Here is a 26,838-nt window from a genome sequence, read left to right as displayed (position 1 = left end):
TTATATACTACCTTGGGTTCCCTTTGCCAAATATCTGACTGCAATTAGCAGAAATCCTCATTAGCTTGTAACTGTCTGTCATTCACTTCCTCCTTTACCTTTTCCATCCCCCACTGTCTTGATTCAGTATACTTACTGTTGACCTAGTAGCTCTAGCTATATCTCTCAATTCCAATCCCCTTTAGCTTCCTGGTACATTTTGTTGATAAATATTACTCCATTCTGTCCTGTAATATTGACTCTTGTGCCTCTTTACAACCGAGTGCAGTCTTTCTTAAAACATCCTCTTCATCTGGCTGAGTTTACAGACACATGCCAGCAATTGGTTGCTGCGTCTTTTAGGGCGAATCACTGGTTTTAAGAAGTTGCTGCGGCAACCAATCACACATGTATTTTCACCCTGTTACCCTCCTGCAGAGCATTTATGGAGGATAACTTCTCCACATGACATTTCTTCTGCCTTGCTAAAATCCAATCCTTTCCTAGGCCAAGAAATATTAATATAGCATAAATGTGATAAAAAAAAACGATTGCCATTGCACAACATTTCACAGCATACCCTCCAGTTAACCAGATTTAGGAAGGTCAGCCCCAATTTGCAAATCCCAGTGTAGTACTATGTAGGGTTTTAGGTGGGTGATGGACATGCATACAAGTATAGGTATGGGACCTATTATCCAGAATGCTTGGGACCTGGGACTTTCTGGATAATGGATCTTTCTGTAATTTGGATCTTTATACCTTAAATCTAATAGAAAATCATGAAAACATTAAATAAACCCAATGGGCTGGTTCTGCTTTCAATAAGGATTAATTGTATTTTAGTTTTGATCAAGTACAAGGTACTGTTTAATTATTACAGAGAAGGAAATCATTTAAAAAATCTGGATTATTTGGATAAACTGGAATCTATGGAAGATGGCCATTCCGTAATTTGGAACTTTCTGGATAATGTGTTTCCAGATAGCGGATCCCATGCCTGTATGAAGGTATACACAGGTATCAGGCGTGTGGGCTAAAACATCATCCTAGTATACTCCTAAACAATAAAAGATCAAAACCGTAGAACTATGTTCTTAAGATGGCCATAGATGCAAAGATCCGATCATATGAAGCATCGTACGATCAGACTTCCCCATCTCCCGACCTACCACTAACCATTGCGATCAAATAAAGTAGAAAAGTACAGATCAGCCGATGTTCTGCCCCTGACAGCAATTGTACGAAAGTTATGTCCGACCATAGCTAGTGACACTGAAAATCGTATGATCGGCAATACATGCAGAGATATTATCAGCAGCCGACAGGAATCTTTTAACCTGTCCGATCGACCAAACGACCGGTCTCCGTCGGACGAAAAATGTCGGGACTCTTTACACATGGTACGAAAATCATACGAATCCTTAATTCATACGATCAGATCTTTGCGTCTATGGCCAGCTTTAGACAGTTCATTCTGCAGACAGACAGGGTAACATTAACATAAAGGGCAAAATCTAGAGATAAATCCATGATAAACACAAATGCCATTATCATTATACATGCCTATACCGCGAAAGCAATTTGTACTGACTCTTGTTTGTTAACTTTATGTTTACTCTCTTATAGCTTCTGCTCCGCAGCCCATGCTCTCTGTCTTTGAAAAAATCAAATACACGCCAGCATCAGGGTATTGGGAGAAATCAGAGTTTTCTCCAAAATTCTGTTGGTTTCTTCAAAAGAAAGGAGGTCTTTCTTCAGTGTGGTAGTTTAATGAGGCAAGTGGCCCACTCTGCCGGTCTGGCCACCAGATTTCAGGCTTGATTGGATAAAGGATAAGCAGAGTACTTGTGTCTCATAGTTACTAGAGATTGACTGCTTTGAAAGAAAACTGATGTAACCCCCACCAGCATAGTTTGTGAAAAGAGAAACTCATCTACTATGAGGGTAGATGAGGTAAACGAATATCTTGAAAATGATTACTAATTTTTTAAAGGTGTCTTCCAACCCACGTTTTGCATAATTTAAGAAGATTAAAACATGCTGCATTTAAGACTTATGGGCAGTTGCATTAAAGTTGCATTAAATTGCATACTGATTCTTAAAGGAGAACTAAAACATAACTAAAGAAGTAGGCTAGAAATGTTGTACATTATGTTTTGGGCTTCTGTACCATCCCAAGGCAACTGCAGCCCTTTAGCAGGGAAGATCTGTGCCCTCAAAGATGCCCCAGTATATTGTATAGAAAGAATAGAAATGTCACAAAATAAGGCCGATTAATAATTAATTCTTACTACATGGAAGCATATAAACCAGCAAAATTAGCATTAGAATCCTAATAATCCGCCTTGTAGCCTCATCTTATATGACTGACAAATCAAATTTTACGGTATGCATGATAATTTATGACGACCCCTAAGCTTAGCTGCTCAACAGCTGCTCAGAGCCCACTGAGCATGTGAGTGTCGCAGGCACTTTCCGAGGTGGTGACCCCCTGTGACAAGTTTGAAGTCCTGGATCATTGCTGCTATTGAGAGGCTAAAAGTTCAAGCTGATGCATTAAGTTCAGTATATAAAACATGGCATTTTTACCCATATTAATTTTTAGGGTTTAGTTCTCCTTTAAATTACTAACCAATACTTGTCTCTTATGCAAACCAAGCCTTATCACTAGTTCACTAGTGCAGAGGTTCCTAAAGGCTCTGTACTTGGCCTTCCTGTACTTGTGTTTTCTGATACACTGGCTTTTGAAGACTTGTTATATTTGTTCGGATTTGTGTTTGCTTTTTGTTTGACTTTTTAGTTTTAATTAGTATGTAGATGATAACCAGACATATACATTTTCCCTTTCACTAACCCCCTCAAAGTCTGACCTCAATCTCTAACCATCTCTTTAAATCAATGCCATCTCAAATGGAACAGAAAACAATTCCTGAGAATTTTTTACTGCTAAGCATTTTACTATTATGAGATCATGCTTGTTTGACTTTTTCTTTTCTTTAGTTGCATGATGCCACAGTCAAATCCTACTACACATTATTCCCAAGATCCATTTCTCTTAAGCAGCTGCTGAAACACGTTAGGGTCCTGCAGCGAGTCGGGTACCCACAGGTTACCCTAAAAAACCTGCAGTACCCTGCAAGTTGCGGGTAGAAGTTGTGGGTGCGGGTATAGACGTGGGTCGGCGGTTCTGCGGGTAGGGCCGCGGGTCTTCTCTAGCGATTTTTACTCCTTTTTTCTGATCACACCTACTTCCGATGATGTCATTTCCAGTTTACAATGACAGCACTTCCTGATTCTTGATGGTTAGCGGGTCCGGGTTGCGGATGAGGTACCTGCAGGTCCACGCGGGTAAGAATCCGGGTTGCGGGTCCGGGTTGTGGATTGCAGGTAAGGGGTCGGGTACGGGTTTAAAAAAATGGACCCGCACAGGACTCTCAAACACGCAACCACGATTTTCACAATATCCTGCCTAAACTGCAACTTTCTACTAACAATTACTTAAATTAAGAGATTAGTTACTCTGGACACTTATGATGCAATGCTGCAAGCATTGTTGAAGCAATTTTTACCCTTTGATTAGTGGTTTGAGGAAGCAGACAATAATTTCAAGGCTAAGCCTCAGAAAGAACAGAAGATACTTCCTGTCGCAACAAATTGCCTGTAATCCAAATTATTGGCGAACACTTTCTTCACACCTCATTTTACCCAATGATTACCTTTAAATGCAAAGCTATAGCATTTAGATGGAATGTGCAGTAGGTGCTGTATCATTAGTGTGCAGCAGAATCCAAAATTAGGCTCGTTCGTCTGAGGTGAGGTGTTAATTGTAGAAAATGTTTTCTGAGCTTCAGCAGTTTGTAGACCGATGCGACAAAATTCTGACAGTGCTAATCTGATCACGAAAATTTGCAAGGTGTAAGCAGCAGTTATCAAGTGCTTGCATGTTAAGATTACTTTGAAAATGTTCATGTTGTGTTCACGCAGGTGCTATAGATAACCAGCAGACTTCACCAGTTGTACAAGGCAAATGTGCAAAATCAGTTCTTTTCATCAGTGTATACTAGAGGAGTCTGAGTTCCCACGTTCACTTTATAGCTGCACTAATGGCTCAGCTCAATCTAGTCAGTGGCTGACTCAGGATATGATTCAAAAAGCTTTAATAAAAATTAATATAAACAAGGCTTCAGGGCCTGATGGCATACACCCCGGGTTCTAAGAGAGCTTAGTTCAGTTTTAGACCAGCCCCTATTTCTGATTTTCTCAGATTCACTTTCATCTGGTATGGTGCCTATGGATTGGAGAAAAGATGATGTTATTCCAATATTTAAAAAGGGATAACGATCTCAGACTGGCAATTATAGGCCAGTAAGTTTGACATCTGTGGTGGGCAAATTATTTGAAGGCTTGTTAAGGGATCACATTCAAAATTTAGTCAATGGCATTATGAGCAGCAATCAGCATGGCTTTATGAAGGATAGGTCATGTCAGCCAAATTTGACTATCCAGCCCAATTAATTCCATCCAGGATGTGGCATCCTTGCAACATGATTTTTACAATCTGGCAATCTTGGCAGCTAAGTGGCAAATGAGATTCAATGTTGATAAATGTAAAGTCATGTAAAAATGTCCAAGCCACTTATACCCTTAATGGGACTGCACTAGGCAAATCCATTATGGAAAAGGACCTTGGAGTCCATGTAGATTATAAACTTGGCTGTAGCAAGCAATGCCAGTCAGCAGCATCAAGGGCAAATAAGGTCTTGAGCTGTATTAAAAGGGGCATAGCGTCGCCGGAGGAGGGGGTCATTCTTCCACTGTATAGAGCACTTGTAAGGCCCCATCTAGAATATGCCGTACAGCATATTGAGTGGTCTCCATCACTCAAACAGGACATTATTGTATTAGAGAGGGTACAGAGAAGGGCAACTAGGCTGGTAAAAGGTATGGAAAATCTTAGCTATGAGGAAAGACTGGCCAAATTGGGGATATTCACGATGGAGAAGAGGCGCTTAAGGGGTGATATGATAACTTTGTATAAATATATAAAGGGATTGTATAATAATCTCTCTAATGCTTTATTTACCATTAGGTCTTTCCATCTGACACAAGGTCACCCATTCCGATTAGAAGAAAAGAGGTTCCGCCTAAATATTCGGAAGGGTTTTTTTACATTGAGAGCTGTGAAGATGTGGAATTCTCTCCCTGAATCAGTTGTACAGGCTGATACATTAGATAGCTTTAAGAAGGGGTTAGATGGCTTTTTAGCAAGTGAGGGAATACAGGGTTATGGGAGATAGCTCAAAGTACAAGGTGATCCAGGGACTAGGCCATTTTGGAGTCAGGAAGGAATTTTTCCCCATCTGAGGCAAATTGGAGAGGCTTCAGATGGTTTTTTTTTTGCCTTCCTCTGGATCAACTGGCAGTTAGGCAGATAAAAAAAAAATTAAAAGGTTGAATGGACGTGTCTTTTTTCAACCTTACTTACTATGTTACTAGACGTGTTAATAATCCCTGCCGAATATTAAGGAATGTGTAGACTTGCAGCTACGCTTATTGCATTCAGCTGGTATTCTTTTCACGTGTCTAATTGAACATTCGGTTACCATGGGGATTTTGTGATACCGAGCTTGCATTTGTTATGAACTTGTTGAGGGAACTGAAGCTTTTTTTGGCATGGATATGTTGTATGAACCCTTAGCTCAAGCAGAAACTGGGAAGTGCTGAAGAAAGGAATCTGTAATGATTTCAAACTAATGGGTAATAGTGGTGCAGCGTATTTTTCCATGTTTCTTTCAAAGTAAAATGAATGTGCATAAGCCACTTAAAATATCCTGAAAATGACAATAATGAGACACTGTTTAGATTCAGCAGTATTCTGCTGCTGTGAAACATTCTTTTGGAATTGCTCACTAGTAGATATCATGTTGGCTAACCTCCACAGGTAGTTCAACTAATTTAGTTTTTTATGCTCCTGTGTATGCTTGCAGGATAGTTTGATCTAACGTATTTTCTTTAGAAAGATTCAGCAGCTTATATGGGGTCTTCCGACAGGCCTCCCGGACCAATATCTGGCCAGAAATCATCTAGCTAACGATCAGGCAGGTTTGATTTTCCCCTCCGAACAAGGACGTGATGTGTAGATGCACATGACAAGTGTCCTGTGGGAGGGAGTTTTTGCACACGGGCCTGTGGTCCCCTTGTTAGGCCACTACCTACTTCAATTTATAATAAATCTGCACCTTAAACATGACACTAAACATGTAAGGCTCATTTATTATTAATGTGATAGGATTTGTTATTAGTGATGGAGCACTGATGGGTGCAGTGCTGCTGATTACCAGCAGGACTGTATTCATGAGAAACACAGAGGTCTTTGTGTTTCATCATGAATGCCTGTGGGCCTAAGCATTGGATAGGATCCAAAGTGCAGGATGACTTGGCGCTTTGCATGCATTTTTGCTATTTGCTGCTTTTCATGCTAATCACAAACCTTAATGCTAACACCACCATTATCAAGCCTTTACCAGTGAAGTTGTGCCTCTTGGGCCAAGGACACATGAGGGTATATCTATCGAAAAGTGAAGTTAGACATCACCACAGTCCTCTAGAGTGAAATTCAGCCACTCTCCATTCATTTCTATGGGATTTTGAAAGGGGTATTTATCAGAGGATGAACTTTCACCTATTTATAAATACTCTTTTAAAAATCCCATAGAAATTAATTGTTATTGCTGCTTTTTATTATTTATCTTTTTATTCAGGCTCTCTCCTACTCATATTCCAGTTTCTTATTCCAATCAACACACTTGCGCTGCGCTCCCCTGTGTTCTGTTCAACCACAGTGGAATGCAGGCCCAGATACACGCAATGCTGCGTACCACCGGCTTTCAGAGCTTACATGCATTGTTGTGAGGACAGCACCATAAGTAAGAACTGAGTGTGTCTGGGCCTGCTCACCCATGTGTAAGGGCCTTAAAGGGATACTGTCATGGGGAAAAACATTTTTTCAAAATGCATCAGTTAAAAGTGTTGCTCCAGCTGAATTCTGCACTAAAAATCTGTTTCTCAAAAGAGCAAACAGATTTTTTTTTTATATTTAATTTTGAATTCTGACATGGGGCTAAACATATTGTCAGTTTCCCAGCTGCTCCCAGTCATGTGACTTGTGCTCTGATAAGCTTCAGTAACTCTTTACTGCTGTACTGCAAGTTGGAGTGATATCACACCCTCCCTTTCTCCCCCAGCAGCCTAACACCAGAACAATTGGAAGGGAACCAGATAACCGCTCCCTAACACAGCTGCCTGGTAGATATAAGAACAGCTCTCAATGTTAAAACCCAGGTCCCACTGCGACACATTCAGTTACATTGAGTTGGAGAAACAGCAGCCTGCCTGAAAGCAGTTCCATCCTAAAGTGCTGGCTGAAAGCACATGGCCAGGCAAATGACCTGAGATGGCTGCCTACACACCAATATTACAAATAAAAAAAAAATTCACTTGCTGGTTCAGGAATTAAATTTTACATGGTAGAGTGAATTATTTGCAGTGTAAACAGTGTAATTTAGAAATAAAAACTACACTAGCTAATAGTATACATTCTTCACAACTAAAATAAATGCCTTGTTAAAGACACTGATTATTTAGGGCCCTTGAAGTCAGTGTTTGCCTAATGGATGTGTAGTGATATCAATAATGTATAAAGCATGAAAATGGACTCTTACCAGGCAGCATGTTTTTGGCAGATTTACCCCCATTGTACACTGCCATTCATAATCTGCAAATAGAACACCAATGCATATTAGCAATGGTTTAAACAGGTGACCAGTAAGTAATACTTGTTGATTGGTTGCTATGGGTTCCTGCTCCTGGGCAAACTTAGTGCCTTTAATTAAATAACCCCCCAATGTCTTTTTCATATTTTAATTTGTAAATGTAGAAAATCTGAATCATTTTGTGTCCGTGTCCATGTCCTTTTGCAACTTTTGGAAGGATATTATTTATTTTATTACATTAGAGACTCGATACAGCTGTTAGTGATTCTAGTTTGCAGTTCCTGTAAGGGTTGTGGACACCACTGTGGAAAATATTCTGGCACAATTTAACATTTATTAGCATTTATTTACTTTTACCCAAGTACATCTTGTAATAGTGTGTCAAGCGAGGTAATTTTGGAAAAAATGTTCTTTACTTTTGGATACTTGCGTGGAGGAATCCATTTCCCAATACTCAAGTCACTATTGCCATCTCCTTTTTGGAGAACACAAGTCCTGTTTTGCTTTATGGCAGGGATTCTAGATATACAGTACTTTGTATTGGAACTAGTGTCTTACAAGACACTAGTGCTTTAAGTTTGCTACTTTAGTTTAATAGTAACCCTTAACAGTAGGGATGGGTGAATTTGACCCGTTTCGTCAAAAATTCGCCGCCGTCAAAATGACGCCGACGCCTATTAAAGTCTATGGCCGTCAAAAAAATGTTGTCGCACGGAGAAATGTTTTTAATGAGTGACGCCATACAAGTCTATGGGCGTAATTTTTGCGGCGAAACAAGGCGAAAAAATTCGCCCATCCCTATTTAGCAGCTGATAAGATTAACTGTTTTAAAAATACACATTTGATTTATGGTATGCGTTACTGGATGTGGGTAGCCTTTTATTAAATTGCCCTGTTTATCTGACTAGCACATTAATATTTTATGTACTTCTATTTGTATCCTATGGCTAATATAAAAATGGCCTTCATGGAGCAAAAAGGTTAAAGGGGAGGGTTATCTTTTAGAATGCTATAGAATGGCCAATTCTAAGTAACTCTTCAACTGGTATTCTTTATTTTTTTTAGTTTTTTTTTTAAAAAGCTTAAAAAAATATTTTTAAGCTTTCAAATAGGGGTCAATGCTCTGTAAGGCTACAAATGTATTCTTATTGCTACTTTGTATTACTCCTCTTTATATTCAGGCCCTCATTTTTTCATATTCCAGTCCTTATTGAAATCAATGCATGATTGCTAGGGTAATTTGGATCCTAGCAAAGAGATTGCTGATATTGAAAACGAGAGCTTCTGAATAAAAAGCTAAATAACAAAAAAAAAAAACTCCACAAATAATGAAAACCATTTGCATATATCACTCTCTGCATCATACTAAAAATTAACAACCCCTTTAAATTACGGGGGGGTGCAAAAATGTTAGGCACCCCCCAAGTGCTTATAATTGTTTACCTGATACCCCAATCTGATGCAGAGAACTGCACTGGCCTTTTATTATTATATACCCATTTACATTTAAAATTTTAAGAGCATTTTGGGAATATAGGAAAACAACACATTTTTCGATACTTGTGGAAAATAACAAAATTTGAGTGTTAGTAAATTAGCGTAAACAAATATTCAAAGGCTTGATAGAGAATTTGTTTGATGCATACTTTACTTTTAAAAACAGCAGTCTTGATGTACTTTGCAGCTTAGTCTATACAGCTTTTTGCAGATGTTTTTATTGTATTTGTTGCCAAACTTATAAGATTTTTTTCTTCTCAATTGTAAAATAACACAACATGAGTAAAAGTCAGCATTTAATTGGTGGCAGAGTTAGGGTTGCCACCAGGCCGGTATTTTACCGGCCTAGCCGGTAAAACACCTGCCAAGGCTGGGGCTGGTATTACAAATTGTAATACACCTAACAAAAGCCTGTGGCCTGCCCTCCCAGTCTGGTGAAAACATACCTTTTTGCCGGCTTCTTGCGACTCGCGCGCTGTGGCTCCGCCCCCTTAGACATCACGGCCCACCACATCCACTCTGCACAGTGGCTCTGCCCCCTTCGGCATCACTGCCCACTCCTTTTGTTCCCGCCCCCTCCATCGGCTGTTGGAAATTTTTTTAAAAGGGGGCAACCCTAGTGGCAGTGGATTTAAGACTAGCAATTTTTTTTGGCAACTGAAATACTGGAAAGCTCTAGTTGTTTACATAACTGTATCACGTAGAAGCCTTAAAGGAACAAAAACAAAATAACTGGAAATACCTTATCTTTTGTGCTTTTCTACCAGCCCAATACACCCACAGTCTTTTGGCAGGAAGATCTGTGTCTCTAAACATGTTCTCAGTATTTCTTTTTTGCCAATTCACACTACATGTTTTGGGCTGCTGTGAACTACCTGGCTCAAATGACTCCTAAGCTTAGGGGTGCACTGCGAATATTCAGTTTCACGAACATTTCTAAATTAATTTGGCACGAGCGAAAGATAGACCTTACTGTGCACAATTTTGAAGGCATGGGTTGTTATTATTACAGGGCTGTAAAAGTTTCTGATGGTAAAGTAAGTTCATTGTTTAAAAAAAATGCCTTTTTTATATAGCTGTGATACATTTGATTATTTAAAGCAAAATATTCAAGATATCTGTTGTTGATACAGCTAATATATTTTTAGTGACATCATATTTTACAATGCTGTAAAGCAGGGGTGTCCAACCCGCGGCCCGCGGGCCGCATGCGGCCCGGAATGGAGATCCGTGCGGCCCAGCAGGAAGCAATCTGTTTGGCATGTTGCGCATCAGAGCAAAGGCACACCTCCTCTCCCCACAGCTTTGCTGGACTGGCTGCAGCCTCTCTACTGTGCGCGCAGTGCGTGTGACGTCAGCGCCGGCGCTCTGCGTGTGACGTCACCGCCTGTGTTCTCCGCACCAGTCTCCCCAACGGCTGCTAGCTGCTGCTAGCTAGCAGCTAGTGTTTGGCGCCAATTTCCTGGCTTTGCTGGGCCCTGCGCCCTCTTGTCTGGGAGCATGATAAAGGCACAGAGAGAGAGCAACTCCCAAAACTACGTGGCTCTTCTCCTGCCTAATGAAAGGCTAGCTTCAGCCTGCAGCTTACTGGCAAGTCTGGCACTCTTGCACTCCACAGCAACAAATTATTATTACCTCAGCTCCCCTGGTTCAGCACAATACACAGTATTTTTACAGGTACAGAATTTTTTACTGTTTTAGTCTGGCTTAGTGCTTTGCATTTGACATGATACATTTGGAAGTAGGGATTTGTGTAGTAACACCCCTGGGCCATATACCTATTCCATATTTTTCTGGAATTATTATTTTTACTAAATTCACTGTGTGTAGGTCTGTAGGATAAGGCATTAATTCACTATTAAATCTATTTGACAACCAATTTGTTCACTCCTTGTCCACAGGACTTATTTATTCAATCATGTTAATTAAAGAGCAGTGCAATAAATTAGAATTAATACAAAAATTAATTAGAAAGAAATGAATTCCCAAGCCCCCTGTGATTCCCAATAATCAATTGATTTGTTTTTAAGATAATTAATTATAAGGTAAATGTACTTAATAGCTTATAAGTGCATTGCAGTGAATAATCACTTCTTAATTAAATTCACAGTTCATAGTATCAAAAATAGAGAATTAATTTTGTAACTGAAAAATGAATTATAAATAAATTGTTTATTCAACTTCAAAAGTAGCCCAAACATAGCACAATATGTGCAGTGAAATAAATAATTTTTTATGAAAATACGCCAGTTACAAATTGGGCCTCTTTTAGTTACGCCCCTGGTGATGGTCAAGTCTGTACCTACCATTTTGCTTTGTTGGAAAATTAGCAAAACAGTGAAAATCTAAAAAAGGCCACATACATTCATTTATTTTTTAGACTTTTTTTTTACTGCAAATATTGAACTATTTTTGGGCTACCTTTGAAGTGCCACTTGGCTAGTTTTGGGCTGGTTTTGAAAATTAGACCTGGCAACCCTGAGAAGGTTGCTCTATATTTGTCCCATATTCCGGTGTATAGCTCAATCTGGTTATCTGGCTGGTATTGTTGTTAATTTCTGTGTATTTCCTTTATTTTTATAAATCAAAAGTGTTGTGTATTTCATGTGCGGCCCCAGAAAATTTTTCTTCTTCAAATGTTTCCCAGGGAAGCCAAAAGGTTGGACACCCCTGCTGTAAAGATATGTTTCTATGAAAACGGATTTCCTCTTTTATTAGGAGATGGTGTCCTTTTACGTTTTCACGGGTTGCATTTTTTTATTCAGTTTATCTATTCAGTTGAGTCAGATGACTAATAATGTTAATTGTTTGTTTTAATCTAAGTTTGTGTTGTTTTTAGATTAACGAGTTGGTCGATGCCCGTGATGTCAGTATAGGAGCCTGGTTTGAAGCTCATGTTGAGAATGTCACCCAGAATAAAAAAGCACAGAAGAATGGCAAAGCTTACTTGAAAGGTGGACATTCTTACAGAGGAACCAATGGAAACCTGGAACATTCAAGAGAAAACTCCCATGTTGTGGATTCTAACCCTTCAACTTCTTATAATGACATTTTGGATGACGATGAAAATATTATTTATCACATCAAGTATGACGAGTAAGTCTTATTTAGAGACATATGATTCCATTATGCAAACCTCTAACTCACAAAAAAAATCCTAGATTGACAAACAATAATATTACAGTTAGTTACATCAACATATTATTATTGTCATCATGTATTTCAAAGGTGCCATCATAGTCCGTAGTACTGTTCAACAGGTGTTTTGATCAAATATACTGTATCCTCTACCCTCAGCTTGACTCTGATGCTTTCACTATGTTGTTCTCCATCCTCCCTACTTCCTCTGGAATATTCTACCATCTTGGACCTGCTCTTGTTCCAGAATATTGTTCTGCTTTCTCCTGCCCTAGCCACTTTTTTTCCAACTGACTTCTCTGTCTCTCACCACTCCAGGTTTATAGCTTCCCCACAATCCAATATCTTTGCTACCTTCTACTTACTGCTCACACATATAACTGCCATCTTTCTCCTTTCTATGCACCTCCCCTTGAAAGTCTTATCCTGCCTATACTTTCTCTGCGAAAGCCTCACCCAGACAGGCCTCTTCTTTTTCTACATTACTGTCCTGTGTTGCTACTTGTGTTGAGCATGCCTCTTCTTCATTTTTCCCTCCTTTGTAGACTGCACAACTCCATTTTGCACACCATATTTTATATAGGTGTGTGTGTGTGTATACAGGAATGCAGTGAATCTAAGAATCTGTTCAGCATTTATAATAATTTCATCATTTTATTAAAAAAATCAAACTTGTGCTTTTTCAAACCAAATCTTAATCTTCAACCATATGACAAGACAACTGGTGCTATTTTTCTGATGCAATTTTTTTTAAAAATGTGGCTATACCCATAGCAACCAATCAGAACTTTGATTTTGTTTTCTAACTTTAAGGTGACTGAAATTTGATTGCTGATTGTTTGCTATGGTCTACATCACGATGTTTTATTCCAGTGGTTGCACAGCATGATAAATAGGCAACTATGCTGATACCACTCTACAGATACAGATGCTACCTTTTGCACTAGTTTTTTTTTTTTTTAACATCTCTTAAATTAACTATTTTTAACCTTGCCATTTACCCCATGAAATTGGGAATGTTTTTTTTATCTATTAGATACTTTTGAATCTTGCTTTTAATAATAATTCAATACAGTTATGGGACCTGGTATCCAGAATGCTCAGGAACTCGGTTTTCCGGGTTAAGGAACCTTTCCATAATTTAGATCACCTATGAAATGATTTCAGCTTTAATTAAACCCAATAGGATTGTGTTATATCCAATAAGGATTCATTATATATTGCTCTGATAGGTACTGTTTTATTATTACAGAAAAAAAGGAAGTGATTTTTTAAAAATGCTAATTATTTGATTAAAATGGAGTCTATGAGAGATGGCCTTCCTGTAATTCAGTGCATTCTGGATTAGTATCACAATAGCCAATGCTTATCCAAGCCCCTTTAAAGGCATTACAAAAATCGGCCATCACAACATCACCTGGCAGGGCATTTCACAAACTCGCTACTTTTCTTCAAAAAAAAGTTCTGAACAGTTCAGAATCTCTGCTTTTGCCCTGTTCTCATTGACCAACTGACCTCCCTCTAATCTAGATATTTAATTTTGGTTTAATTTTACTCTTCATTAAAATACTTTTTTCATTTAAATTTTCGCTTTTCTGATAGCCTTTTTGCATGATTAATTGGCATCCTTCTATCCTGTAAATGTGTCGGCTGTTCCAGCTAACTTGAATGACTGAAGAGCACATCTTTTGTAAGGGCTCGTTCACACCTGTGGTTTTCATGCATTCCCCTGTGTACCGGTTGGGGTGCGCAGGTCCAGATGCAGGCATTTCTTCTTTAATGGGGCATCCTCACAATAATGCATATAAGCGCTAAACGCAGGTGGGACATGTTGTGTTCCAGCTACGTTGGGTGCTTACATGCGTCATCAAACGCAGGTGTGTACGAACCCTAAATCTACAATGGAATAGGTGGGAAAAACAAGCATAGAGTTTAAAAATAATCTAGAACATTTTCCATACTTTTTTTTTAATCTACATTCCCAGTTATCCAGAAAATGGTTTGGTGGAAATGAAGTTGCCCAACCTGCGGCCAAGAGCAAGAACTTTACTAAAGTGGAGTGATTTCAAAATTGGTGACAAAGTCATGGTGAACTACAATGTCGAAACTCCAGAGGAGCGTGGATTCTGGTTTGATGCTGAAATAACAAACCTGAAGGAAATGTCAAGAACTAATAAAGAAGTTTTTGCTAAGATATTTTTGGGGTAAGCAACTGTCATTTTTCTAATTGCTACGAAGACAAAATCTCTAGTATAAACTTTTGCCACTATGTTATTTTTAAGTACAGTTTAGACATGAGCAGTCATGTTTGTTTCCTGTTGGTTGCGGTGTTTGCCATTCAGTAAGTTTAAAAATGTAAATGTTGCCCTAGTATATCTTAAGTGAGGTATTTCTGCTTTGGAAACATCTTATAGCATTTTTGTTTAGTATTACTAAATACTTGTTCATCTGCTTGTCTCCCCTGTTCTGGGCCACCTCTCAGGTAGGAGAGCAAGGTCCCACTGTGACACAGTCTGTTACATTGAGTAGGAGAAACAACAGCCTGACATAAAGCAGTTCCATCCTAAAGTGCTGGCTCTTTCTGAAAGCACATGCCCAGGCAAAGTGACCTTTGATGGCTGCAAATAAAAACTACATCATAAAAATCATAACAGAATCCCTTTAAAATATTCAGTGTTAAATCTCTTGCAGTGCAATGTTTCCTCTTCTTTAAAGGAGAAAGAAAGGCTTTGTGCACTTAGGCACCCCCAAGTTAATGTATTTACTTACCTGAAATCCCGAGCTCGTGCTCCTATCAGCAGAAAACTGCACCGGCCTGGGGTTATAACAGTGAGCAGCATGGAGCGATCCTCATCCTTCTTCCTTCGCCCGGCTGTGCATGCGCAGTAGAACAAAAAGCCGAACTTTAACTAGCCGGCTATTTCGTTCAACTACACATGCGCTTGCCCCAGGAAATTTGAAGAAAAAAGACGCCAGAAGAGAATCGATCGCGCCGTGGTATAACCCCGGGCCAGTGCAGTTTTCTTTCAGGTAAATTAATACAATCACTTGGGGTGCCAAACATTTGGCACCCCCAAGTGCACAAAGCCTTTCCTTTTCCTTTAAAGGGGTGGTTCATCTTTAAGTTAACTTTAAGTATGTTATAGAATGGCTTTTGGTTCTAAGCAACTTTTTAATTGGTCTTCATTATCTTTTATACTTTAATAATTATTTGCCTTTTTCTTCTGAGGCTTTCCAGCTTTTAAATGGGGGTCACTGACCCTGGCAGCCAAAAAACTATTGCTCTGCGAAATTGCAATTTTATTGTTATTGTTTTATTACTCATTTTTCTATTCCGGTTCTCTTCTATTCATAAACCAGTCTCTCTTTCAAAACCACATCCTGGTTGCTAATGTAATTTTAACCCTAGCAACCAGATAAATGCTAAAATTCCAAAGTGGAGAGTTGCTGAACAAAAAGTGAAATTATTTAAAAAAAAAACAAAAAAAAACACATACGTGCAACAATTTTTTTTCACCAATTGTAGTCTATGGGATTCTTTTTTGCAGCGAAACTAGTGGAGGATGCTCCTTCTCCTTTCACACCAAATAATGACATTAGGGATTTTTTATTGGCTGTGAAATAATTGTAACTTAACTGACATCTGCTGGGCACTGTTGATATTACACTTTTTTTATATTGATGAAACATTTTTATGAATGGCCTGTATCTTTTTAGGCAGGCTTAGACCTGTGGGGCCAACTTCATCTATAGCATTAGAATCCTCCTTCCCCTCGTCTTCTTTAAATTGTCACGCAAGCAGGGGAGGGAGTTGCAGGAAAGGGCAGCTATGAGCGCTGGACCCCTCTGAAGATGTCCTGGTGAGAGTTGTGCACGCTCTTGTTACACTACTGCTGCTGCTAGCATTGGAGGGTCTAAAGCTAACCCCACAAACACTGAGAGAAGATGCCAACTCCTTCATAAATAAATTGTAATACATTTGTAGGATTAAACATTGAATTGCAGTTCTGGTTATGTTTTTAATTTTGAGGAAGTGTAAAATTGCAAATAAAATTCATTTTTGCAGACCTGTGACCTGGCTTTTTTGCTACTGATATTTTAGGAGTTTAATTCTTAGCCATTGGTTCCAGAATTGCTAATGGGTTCCCCAAAGCAGGGGCCTAGGCTAAATTGCAGTTAGGGTATAGTTTTGGCTATATGACGATTCACTGGCTGCACTTTTATAATAATAATGTAATGTATTTTATATCTTTATTTATACAGTAATAGCGGCCAGAGAAAATATTGGACTACAAAAAGGGGACATAAAAAAAAAGTCCGAAAATATTAGGTCTGGATGTTAACTGTGATTAATATATGAGGTTAACATTAAGAAAAGAAAGTTTAGGACCGTCATTGTAAATAAATTACACTAGTCACTTGAAATGTTGTTCATACAATTTTTAGTGTTACTGTGATTTATAGAGAAATGTTGTTTTTTTAAATGATCAAAAATGTATTGCTGACAAAATGATGGTGTTATTATACTGTTTTTATTATAGTGGCCCTGAGGATGTAATAAATGACTGCAAGATAACATTTGCAGATGAAATATACAAAATAGAAAAGCCTGGAGCTTACCCACTATCATCTGGCGATGGCGAATTCAAAAGTGAGTTGTTTTTTTTTTTTCATATCTTCCTAGATCAGTTTGCTAAAAATTTAACAGTCACATAAAATTATTATCTTCGAATTTTCTGTGTACAATATACTTTATTGTTTTCCCAATACTGAAATACATTGCAAAAAAAAATTAGATTGAGGGCTGGAATTTTTCTGACCTACGTGACAATGGTAAGCAATAAAAGCAGAAATAGCATGGGTGGTCACACAATGGAGGGGCTTGGGCTACCAGTTGGACAGCGCTGATCTAGTTAATGGTGGCTAAACTAAAAGCAGTAAAGGCTTCACGTAAAGTTAGCCATAGCAGCCCTATGGCTATGATTGTAGGTGCCTTACATATCATTGTAACACCTTGCCATGGTCCATTGCTCGTAGTATTGAACCACTCATGTTTAGTACCAGGGAAAAGTTTGACGTGGAGAACAGTACCATCCTCCCGATTTCTCTTTCCAACTGAACTAACTGTCATCACGATCTACTGGGCAGTTCAGAAGTTAGGCATAATTTAGTTACCAAAGCTTTAAATCTTCATTTAGTTTTGAGTGCAGTTGTAGTTGCCCCTTATATTAGTATTATTAGCATTGTTTTGTTCCAAGTGATACTTTGGGCTAAAAAAGTGAATGCAATCATATATGATCGGTTTTTTTATTACTTTATCTAAAATCTGATTTTTTTTCTTCAAACCTTGGAAATACAGTCTACTTCAGAATAAAAACCTTTGAAGGCATAAACTAAAGCAAAGTGCAGGAAATATCACTTTGCTCAATGCACTAGGAGCTGGAGCAGCAATCACCCTAAGATTCAACCCAGGATCAATGACTTATGTGCAGTTCTAAACCAATATGCATATTTATAGTGAGTGCTTAATATACATTCTTTTTCATTGCAGGAAAAAGTGGGCCTGAGTGTAAGCACTGTAAAGCAGATCCAGAAACCGAATGCAGGTTCTGTTCATGCTATGTGTGCGGTGGAAAGCAGGATGCTCACATGCAACTTCTATGTGATGAATGCAACATGGCTTACCATATATACTGCCTGAATCCACCTTTAGAAAAGATACCAGAAGATGAAGACTGGTAATTGTATAATTAGTGACATATAATGTTGAATACAGTGGTGGAACTGGGGAAGGGTTAGCGTTGCACCTGGGCCCCACAGCATATAGTTACATTACTGGTTGAATAGTGTATTAAATATTTTAGGCTATTGCATATAAGATGTTGATTGCTTTTCAATCATTGTTGCACCATCTTATTTTCTTTGGGATTACTGTCAAGATATCTCCTGTAGCTCTATACTTTTTGTTTGCATAGTGCTTTTAGATTCAAGACAGCAAGCTAAATTACCTAGTGTCAGTTTTTTCAAGATCAGAAATCACATGACACCGAGTTTCAGCAATCCCGAGTGAATGTAAAACCCATATGAACAAACCTTAGAAGGGTTATAAATGTAAACCTTTGCCTGATGAAGTAAAATTAAATATTAAGCAACCTTATATCATCCATTCATTACTAATTTTCATTGGTTTTTAGTTTGATGCTATTTGTAAATAAATCTGAAATTTAAAGTAAGATCTCACCCAATCTGTTGTCTGCACTGCAGATTAACAGACCTTTGAAGAAGCATGTGGTCCATTTTGTTTATTTCTACACAATTGCATATTGTGTATTTCTACACAAGTAATCAGCAGCTTTGCAAGTTTCATTTTTTCCTCTACAGAAGAATCTTTCCAGAAGAATCCAATCAGGTTGCAGTATTTATACATACATTCCAAAAAAGTAGACGCTTGCCAATACATTCCCTGTGGGTTTGGGGAACTGTATGTGTTTTACTCATCATGGGAAGTCTGAACTAACAGTAAATTAAACCATTGTCTGCTATTTCACGAACAATAATGAGCCAGCAGATGCTTAGTAACATTCACTGTCACTGTTTAAAGGGCGGTAAAACATTTATAGTGCAATTTTTGCAGCGCAGTCAAGAATGTCTTCAATGTATACATAATATATTCGCTGCTGGGAGTCCATTAACAGAAATGTTTGAAAAATGCCTTCTTTTAAATCATTATATGTAAATAATTAAAATAAATCTTTTCCTTGGTTCCATAAATGCTAGGTTTGATAACTAAAACTTTGCAGTTTTAACAAGTACAAAGTACATTAGTCACAAAGCCATTTTAAGCAAAAATTATTCCTAAAAGAAGATCAGCAGAGGTCGTGACTCTTTAGTGAGAATTTTCTAACTGATGAAAGAGAAAAAAAGAGAATCCCTTATTCATTAATTGGATTTAAAAGCAATTGACTGAATAAAAATTTTTTTTAGATTAACTTCAGTGTGTCTTGGTTTTAGGTATTGCCCTTCCTGTAAAAATGATGCTACAGAAGTGGTAAAAGCTGGTGAAAAACTGAAGCAGAGTAAAAAGAAAGCAAAGATGCCTTCCGCAAGCACTGAAAGCCAGAGGGACTGGGGAAAGGTACAGTGTGTGAATTTTCTTTTAATTTGTATTGCACTTAATTAAACAAGCTTTACAAACAATTAGCAGTTCGAAATAGGAATAGCTCAAAACTTTCAGTCCTCTTCCTTCTGCTGATCTCTACACTTTCTCTCCATTGTATAAAAAGCAGATTATCCAATTATGATCAGTGCCCTAAGACTGGTAAAGGAGAACAACAAAAAAAGAGGGGGATAACGATATATAGTGTAGTATTTATGTTTAAACTCAATCACCACTTGTGCTACTTAGAAGTGAAATGTGTCACCATTTTTTTGCGTTTAGTTGCCCTTTAAACACACAGACCATGAACATTGGTGCATAAGGATTAGTTAAAGTTTTGTCTCCACAAATTGCTTGTTCACCGATTTGTAAGGCATGAGTGCCTACTCACAGATTAATACTTTCTCCCAGTGCCTTTCAAAGATTAGTCTTTCCTCTAGCAGAAAAAGGGTTAAGCCAAGTGAAACACCTACTCTTCTCTTCCTACCAGCAGTCAAATGGTTAATCAGCACACAGTATGCAGAGGGTTAAGGCTATGGGTTCTTTTTAGGACATCAAAGACCAAGCTTATTGCATTTTATTTTTAATATTATAAAATGTATGAAAGTGCAAATGAACAAAATTATGTTGCAAAAAGAGCCTACATTAAAATATAACAAACCATTTATAAAGTAAAAGGGAAAAACATAGAAAACCTATATTTAACTCAAAATATAGAATGTCCTGGTCCTGGGGGCAAGGAGAAACCAATGGGAGGATCTTCCACAGAAGTAGGTCCTCCAAAGTAAATCTAAATATTAGTCAAAAGATTTTACTATTACAGTTTGCAGGGGCATCAGGTAACTAGACCCCTCCCATTGGAATGCAAGTGGTGTGATCTAGGAGGACACAGTGTGTGTGGTTTTGAACCTCCAGTAGGTGTAGGAACTGAAGCAAAAATAAAATGACCATAACTACCTATAACAACACAGTGGAAAAATAATATTATATTCAATAGTTATTGATTCCGTAGACCCCCAAACCTAGTCATGTTGGATTCAATTTATATTGAGCCTATTACCAATTTATTATAATGTTGGTATAACAGGTATGGAGTTTGCAGTAACTATTGAGTTTGAGCTTATATTTTGGTCTGACCTCCATGTCACCTATGAGGGGACTTGATGTGAATAAGTCACCCCTACATGAGCTTTCACTCCTAGCTTTGAGCAGGGCAACACATCAGCCAATAGCATTTACTGATCATCTGTTTAAGAACGAAAATCGTATTGTTTTTTTGTGGGTTACATATGGGTGGGGGGGGGGGGCATTGTAAGTGTTCTGGCAAATCAAGTCCAAACTGCAAGGGTTACCAAAACATGAGAACATGAACTTAGTCCTGAATTTGGTTCCTCTCTGCTTGAGTTTATTCTTTTTAATTCTTTTTTAATATCAATTTATTTTCATTTTCAAAATGTTAACTGACTGTGGACCTTTGTATTTGTTTACATTAGGGAATGGCTTGTGTTGGCCGCACAAAGGAATGCACTATTGTTCCATCCAATCACTATGGCCCTATCCCAGGGGTCCCTGTTGGTGCTACATGGAAGTTCAGAGTGCAGGTATTAATGTAACAGAATATTCTTCAGAAAATTGTATATATTTACTAGAAATGTAATACTTGGGTCACAGGGCTTTTACTTATATTATTTATGGAAATTCTGTCTGGTAGCTATTTATTGCCTCCCATTGTCCATCTTATCCCTTATAAAAGTTTATGTGACAGTTTCTGGTAAGAAAATCATGTCCAAAATTGAAGGAAATGAAAAGCAGAAAGCAGTGTTTTAAAAGAGAGTCTACCAAGCTTGTCGGTAGCCTGTTCAATATCTAGCGATCTCTCTCTCTATCTCTCCTGTGATAGGAACATGTTAAAAGAGAAATTATTTTCATTATGTGCAACATAACATACTGTTTCATTAGAGTGTAGGGGAAATCTATTTGTACATGATATGCTTATTATTACTTTTTTTGTGCAGTGGAATTATTAAGATAATAAAGTTATACGGCTGCACTTTTTCCCCCCCAGGTTAGCGAAGCCGGTGTCCACAGACCTCATGTGGGCGGCATCCATGGGCGCAGCAATGATGGGTCCTATTCTCTTGTTTTAGCTGGAGGTTTTGAAGATGAAGTGGTATGTATTTCATGCTATTTTTTTTTTTTATCTTGGATCTGAAAGGCATGTGAGGGGAAATAGATTGACATGTATTTGTATGTAGTATAAAGAAAATAAAATGTCAAATATATATTTTTGTCAGGATCGAGGTGATGAATTCACCTATACAGGGAGTGGTGGCCGTGATCTTTCTGGAAACAAAAGAATTGGTGAACATTCTTTTGATCAGACATTGACTCACATGAACAGGTAAGTTGCGCATTTGGGATAGATGACAAATTGTAAATTTCTTGCTTTATACTAATTGTTTAGTGGCATAATGCTTTTTAATGTGGCATAATGCTTAGCATACTTTTGCAGAACCAAATAACTGTTTTAAGCCAGTGAATGTCTGTTACTTATAGAGTTTCATTAAGGTGGTATTGACATGTTAAACGTTATCTATAGTGATGGGCAAATCGGACCTGTTTTGCTTTGCCGAAACTATTAAAAAGGAGCAATAACAATACATTTGTAGCATTACATAGCATTTGTTTTTTAGATGGGGTCAGTGACCCTCATTTGAAAACTGGAAAGAGTAAAGAACAAGGCAAATAATGAGAAAATAAAATTTAAAAAATGAAGGCCAAGTTGCTTAGTCATTGGATTACACACTAAAAGTTAACTTAAAGGCAAACCACCATTTTAACATGTCAGTATTACTTTAATGCACATCTAAATTTTCTGACTTCCATATGTCTGCAGTGGTGTCTCTTTTGATTAGTCCTAAAGTAATAATTTCTAAACATATGAGAGACAAATGATAATTTAAATATGTTTAATGAAAAAAAAACCCCTCTGTGCTCTCAATCATTTGCTCATTCTTTTGAAAGTTTTTGTAAACTGACAGTAAATTATATGTGAAACAAAATGTAGCATCCTTGTTGTGTTTTTCAGCATGTAATTGCCTGACCAGTTATTTGGTAGTCTTTAGTGTTATAAACCTGTATTCGTGGAACTTTCCTCAAAAAGAGTGAGTTATTTTTTGTTCTCACACATGGGGGCCAATAGTTATTGTACCTTTTACTAATTATAAAGAAATTCTCTGGCTAGGGGTGCCATTAACCAAACCAATATTAAGTTCTTTATACAGGTATGGGACCTATTATCAAGAATGCTCAGAACCTATGGATAATGGATATTTCTGTAATTTGGTTCTTCATGCATTAAGTCTACTAGAAAATTATGTAAACATTAAATAATCCCAAAAGGCTGGTTTTGCTTCCTATAAAGATTAATTATATCATAGTTTGGATCAAGCACAAGGTACTGCTTTATCATTACATAGGAATAGGGATGTAGCGAACCGCCGAGTATGTGTTCGCGAACGCCGGCAAAAAATGCGAACAGTTCGCGAACTTCGAACATCCGAAAATCGTTCGATTCGAACGATCGAAGGATTTTAATCGTTCGATCGACGTTCGCGAACTTGCGGCGGACGCGAACAGTCGAAGTTCGCGCGAACTAGTTCGCCGGCGAACAGTTCGCTACATCCCTACATAGGAAAAGGAAATCATATTTCAAAATTTGGATAAAATGGAGTCTATGGGAGTCGGCCTTTCCATAATTCAGAGCTTTCTGGATAACGGGTTTCCAGAAAATGGGTCCCATACCTGTACTTTCTTTATATGATATGTTTGGGGCTTTTGTTGGAGGAAGCTAATTTCAGGAAAACCTGGCATGCTGGAAAAATTATTTAAGGCCCAGTAGCATCAAAATATTAAAGGCTCTTTTATACATTAAATATTATATACCATTAACCTGAAAACTCTGAGTTTGCTCAGAAGCTGCTGTGTAACCATGGAAATAAAATTAAATGGATTTAACTTTTCAGGGCTATGGTGTACAGTTCACAAGAGAAGCATCTGAAACCCTCTCTGATACCTCCCACTGAATTCAAAGAGAACCAACCAATCACTGTTCTTGGCTTAAAATTGCTCTGATGCATGTTTTCCTGCCATCAACCTTAGTGGAGATACAGGGAAGCTTGGTTCCGTTGGTATTGTGTTCTATAAATTGATAGGAAAAAAATAAGACTACTGACTTTCAGGTTTAGGATTTATAGTCTTAAAACGCTAGGAACACCATAAAATAGAAATATTTTATTTAAAGTTTCAATAAAGAAAGGTACACTAACTTTGTGCAATTTGCCAAACACATGGGTGTTGTTAATATCTGTTTTGTAGAGGCTTGTTTTGTGGCTATTTTTCCTTTCTCTTACACACCAGGTTTCCAATTTTCTGTGGTACACACACACAGTTTGACGACTTATGAGGACTTCACTATGGTTGTTCTTTTTATTAAAAAAAATGTTTTTCTTTTTTTTCTCTCCATGTATATGATTATTGATTTTTAAAGGAACAGTAATACCAAAAATGAAAGTTTTAAAGGAATAACTGTATAATGTAGTTAGGGTTGCCACCTGTCCGGTTTTGACCCAGACAGCCCGGTATTTTGAAGGGCTGCCCGGGTTAAATTTTGCTGCCCGGTTTTCCAAATAAGGAAAACCGGGCAGGACTCCCTTGATTGACACAGCGATCGGCTGATCGCCGCATCATAGCCCCGCCCCATGATGTCACAACCACTCCCATCCTATGTCACGACCCAACCCACTGATGTCACGGCCCGCCACCTGCCTGATCTCGGCCGTATGGAAAGGTGGCCACCCTAAATGTAGTGTTGCCCTGCACTGCCAAAAACTCTACTATAATTACATAAACACACTGCTGTGTAACCATGGAGGCAGCCATTCAAGCACAGGATACACAGTAGATAACAGATAAGTTCTGAAGAATCCCATTGTATACTACAGAGTGTATCTGTTATCTGCTGTGTATAGTGTGTCTTTTTTCCTTTTTCAGCTTTGAGTGGCTGCCTCCATGGCTACACAGCAGCATGTTTATATAATCTATGGCAGAGTTCCTAAAACTAAAATACTAGTTGTACCAGTGCAGGACAACAGCACATTATATTTTCATTACTTGAAAACCTGTTGCTTTTTGGCGTTACTGTTCTTTGAATTGTAGATATGTAAATTTGCAATAGCAAATATAGAAAGGCCTGTATTCTGTGTGCAACAAATTAATGTGCTTAAAAAAGATGGCCACACACATACACACTCATGCTCATAAGCAGAGCTAAGCTTTCTTTTCAGCTCATCTGTCCGTACATGGCATGCAAAATCCAAAAATAGGCCAGATATCAATCAGGTAGGTTTACAAACCCCATTGAGTGAGGCTTGCATCAGTATTTTGAACAGGGTGCTCCTCATCCGATTCTAGTGCTTTTCTGGATTATATAATTTAAATTCAATTATAACATCTCTTCTCTTATTTACTAATTTAGTTTAATCAATTTTACTTTTAAATAGGGCAGTGCATTTTGATTTCTATGTTAGTCTGTGTGCTACATAAAATAGGTTATTCCCTCTTGCAAGCAACATTTTGCAAGAGCTTTTGAGGGTATAGTGGCCCTTTAGTCACAGTGGTTACTGCACTTAATTTAATTTCATCTCATTTATGGGGAACTATCGCAAAAATTAAAATGTCCAGTATACTGAAATAAAAAACTTTGAAAATACAACCAATTAAATATTCTGCATTATTTCTGAAATATTCAAGTTTATGTTCACTATTCTCTCTCAGCATCTGTTTCTCTTCATTCTCTCTTCGTGCAGCAGTTGGGTGTCAGTTAGTCATTGACAGTTGGATCCAATATATCTTATAGGGGGGTCTTTCTTTCCTGGCAGATTAGAGCTCACTCAAATAACTGATTCCAGTACAAAAAAATCTAACAAAATAACTGCATTTTGCACAAATTCTGCATGTAGAGAGACATGATGTCTGGTGTTTTTAATAGAGTGAGCTCTAACACATCTTCTAGGCAAAAGGAACCCCTCTATAAGATATATTGGATCTAACTGTCAATGAATATCTGACACCCAACTGCTGCATGAAGAGAGAATGAAGGGAAACAGATCCTGAGAGTAATATTGCAGATGACTTTATTATTTCAGAAATGGTCAGAATTTTAATCGATTGTATTTAGAAAATTTATTATTTTAGTATGCTGAAGCTGATATAAAATTTTCATTAGAAAAATGTATTTCTATAAACATCCCTGGGCCCCTTTCCCCAACTGCACAAAATAAACTTTACTCCTGTGTTGTGGCCATGTCACCTTTAAGCGGCTGAATTGACACAGAATATTAAGGTAAGTGGTATTTTCCTCCACCTTTTTTACTTTCTGATTACTGTGGCTGTCAAACTATATTCCCTTGGCACAATATGTACCAAATCACTCGAGCCAGGAACTATGAAGTAGCTCCTTCACATACTCTTATGTTTGTATATCCTTTCAGGGCCCTGGCCCTAAACTGTGATGCGGCTCTGAACGATAAAGATGGTGCAGAATCGAAGAACTGGAGAGCTGGGAAGCCAGTCCGTGTGGTTCGTAGTTCTAAGGGTCGCAGAATCAGCAAATATGCCCCTGAAGATGGCAACAGATATGATGGCATTTACAAGGTCTACCACCACCAGGGATAAATAAACCCCTTTCACTATTAAGTGTTTTAATTACATTTTCATATAAGGCATTTTGATTTGTTTCAGTGCATATCAATTGTTCACTTCTCATATACGATTTGTTGCATTCATTATTCTTTGAAATGGTTTATTTACTTGAGTTCTATCTACGATTAATTGAATAGTGTGCAGAGATAATTAGTAGACCAAAAAACAAATTGCATTAAAGGACCAGTAACATAAATATTTTCTTAAAAAAAATTTATTAGTACACATCAAAAAATAAACACAATCTCAATAATTTCTCCAAAACATGCTATTCAATAAAAAAATATTTTATTCACATCAGTAGTTAAAAAACATGTATAGTAATCCCTCTAACGCCTACTAATTACTATACATGTTTTTTAACTACTGATGTGAATAAAATATTTTTTTATTGAATAGCATGTTTTGGAGAAATTATTGAGATTGTGGTTTTGCCTCTTTTTGGTCACTAGAGGTCTCCAACATGCTTACGAATAGTATTTACTACTTCTGCTCCCAATTCGATTTAAATAAAAAATAAACACGACAAAT

The 26,838-nt window shown here is 37.7% G+C and overlaps 1 protein-coding gene across 1 annotated transcript in view; it reads left to right on the top strand.

Annotated features, from left to right (window-relative positions):
- Positions 1-26,838, top strand: part of uhrf2.S (ubiquitin-like with PHD and ring finger domains 2, E3 ubiquitin protein ligase S homeolog) — a 66,591-nt gene that overhangs the window by 18,232 nt on the left and 21,521 nt on the right. Inside the window, exons 3-11 of the mRNA XM_018243816.2 lie at positions 12,091-12,347; positions 14,375-14,593; positions 16,931-17,040; positions 17,941-18,127; positions 19,401-19,524; positions 21,039-21,146; positions 21,611-21,715; positions 21,840-21,946; positions 26,097-26,259. Coding sequence (XP_018099305.1) covers positions 12,091-12,347; positions 14,375-14,593; positions 16,931-17,040; positions 17,941-18,127; positions 19,401-19,524; positions 21,039-21,146; positions 21,611-21,715; positions 21,840-21,946; positions 26,097-26,259 — 1,380 coding nt within the window. The remainder of the gene's footprint in view (positions 1-12,090; positions 12,348-14,374; positions 14,594-16,930; positions 17,041-17,940; positions 18,128-19,400; positions 19,525-21,038; positions 21,147-21,610; positions 21,716-21,839; positions 21,947-26,096; positions 26,260-26,838) is intronic.

This window comes from Xenopus laevis, chromosome 1S (assembly GCF_017654675.1).
Source record: "Xenopus laevis strain J_2021 chromosome 1S, Xenopus_laevis_v10.1, whole genome shotgun sequence".
NCBI classification, from domain to species: domain Eukaryota; kingdom Metazoa; phylum Chordata; class Amphibia; order Anura; family Pipidae; genus Xenopus; species Xenopus laevis.
This window is presented reverse-complemented; position numbering and strand designations above follow the sequence as displayed.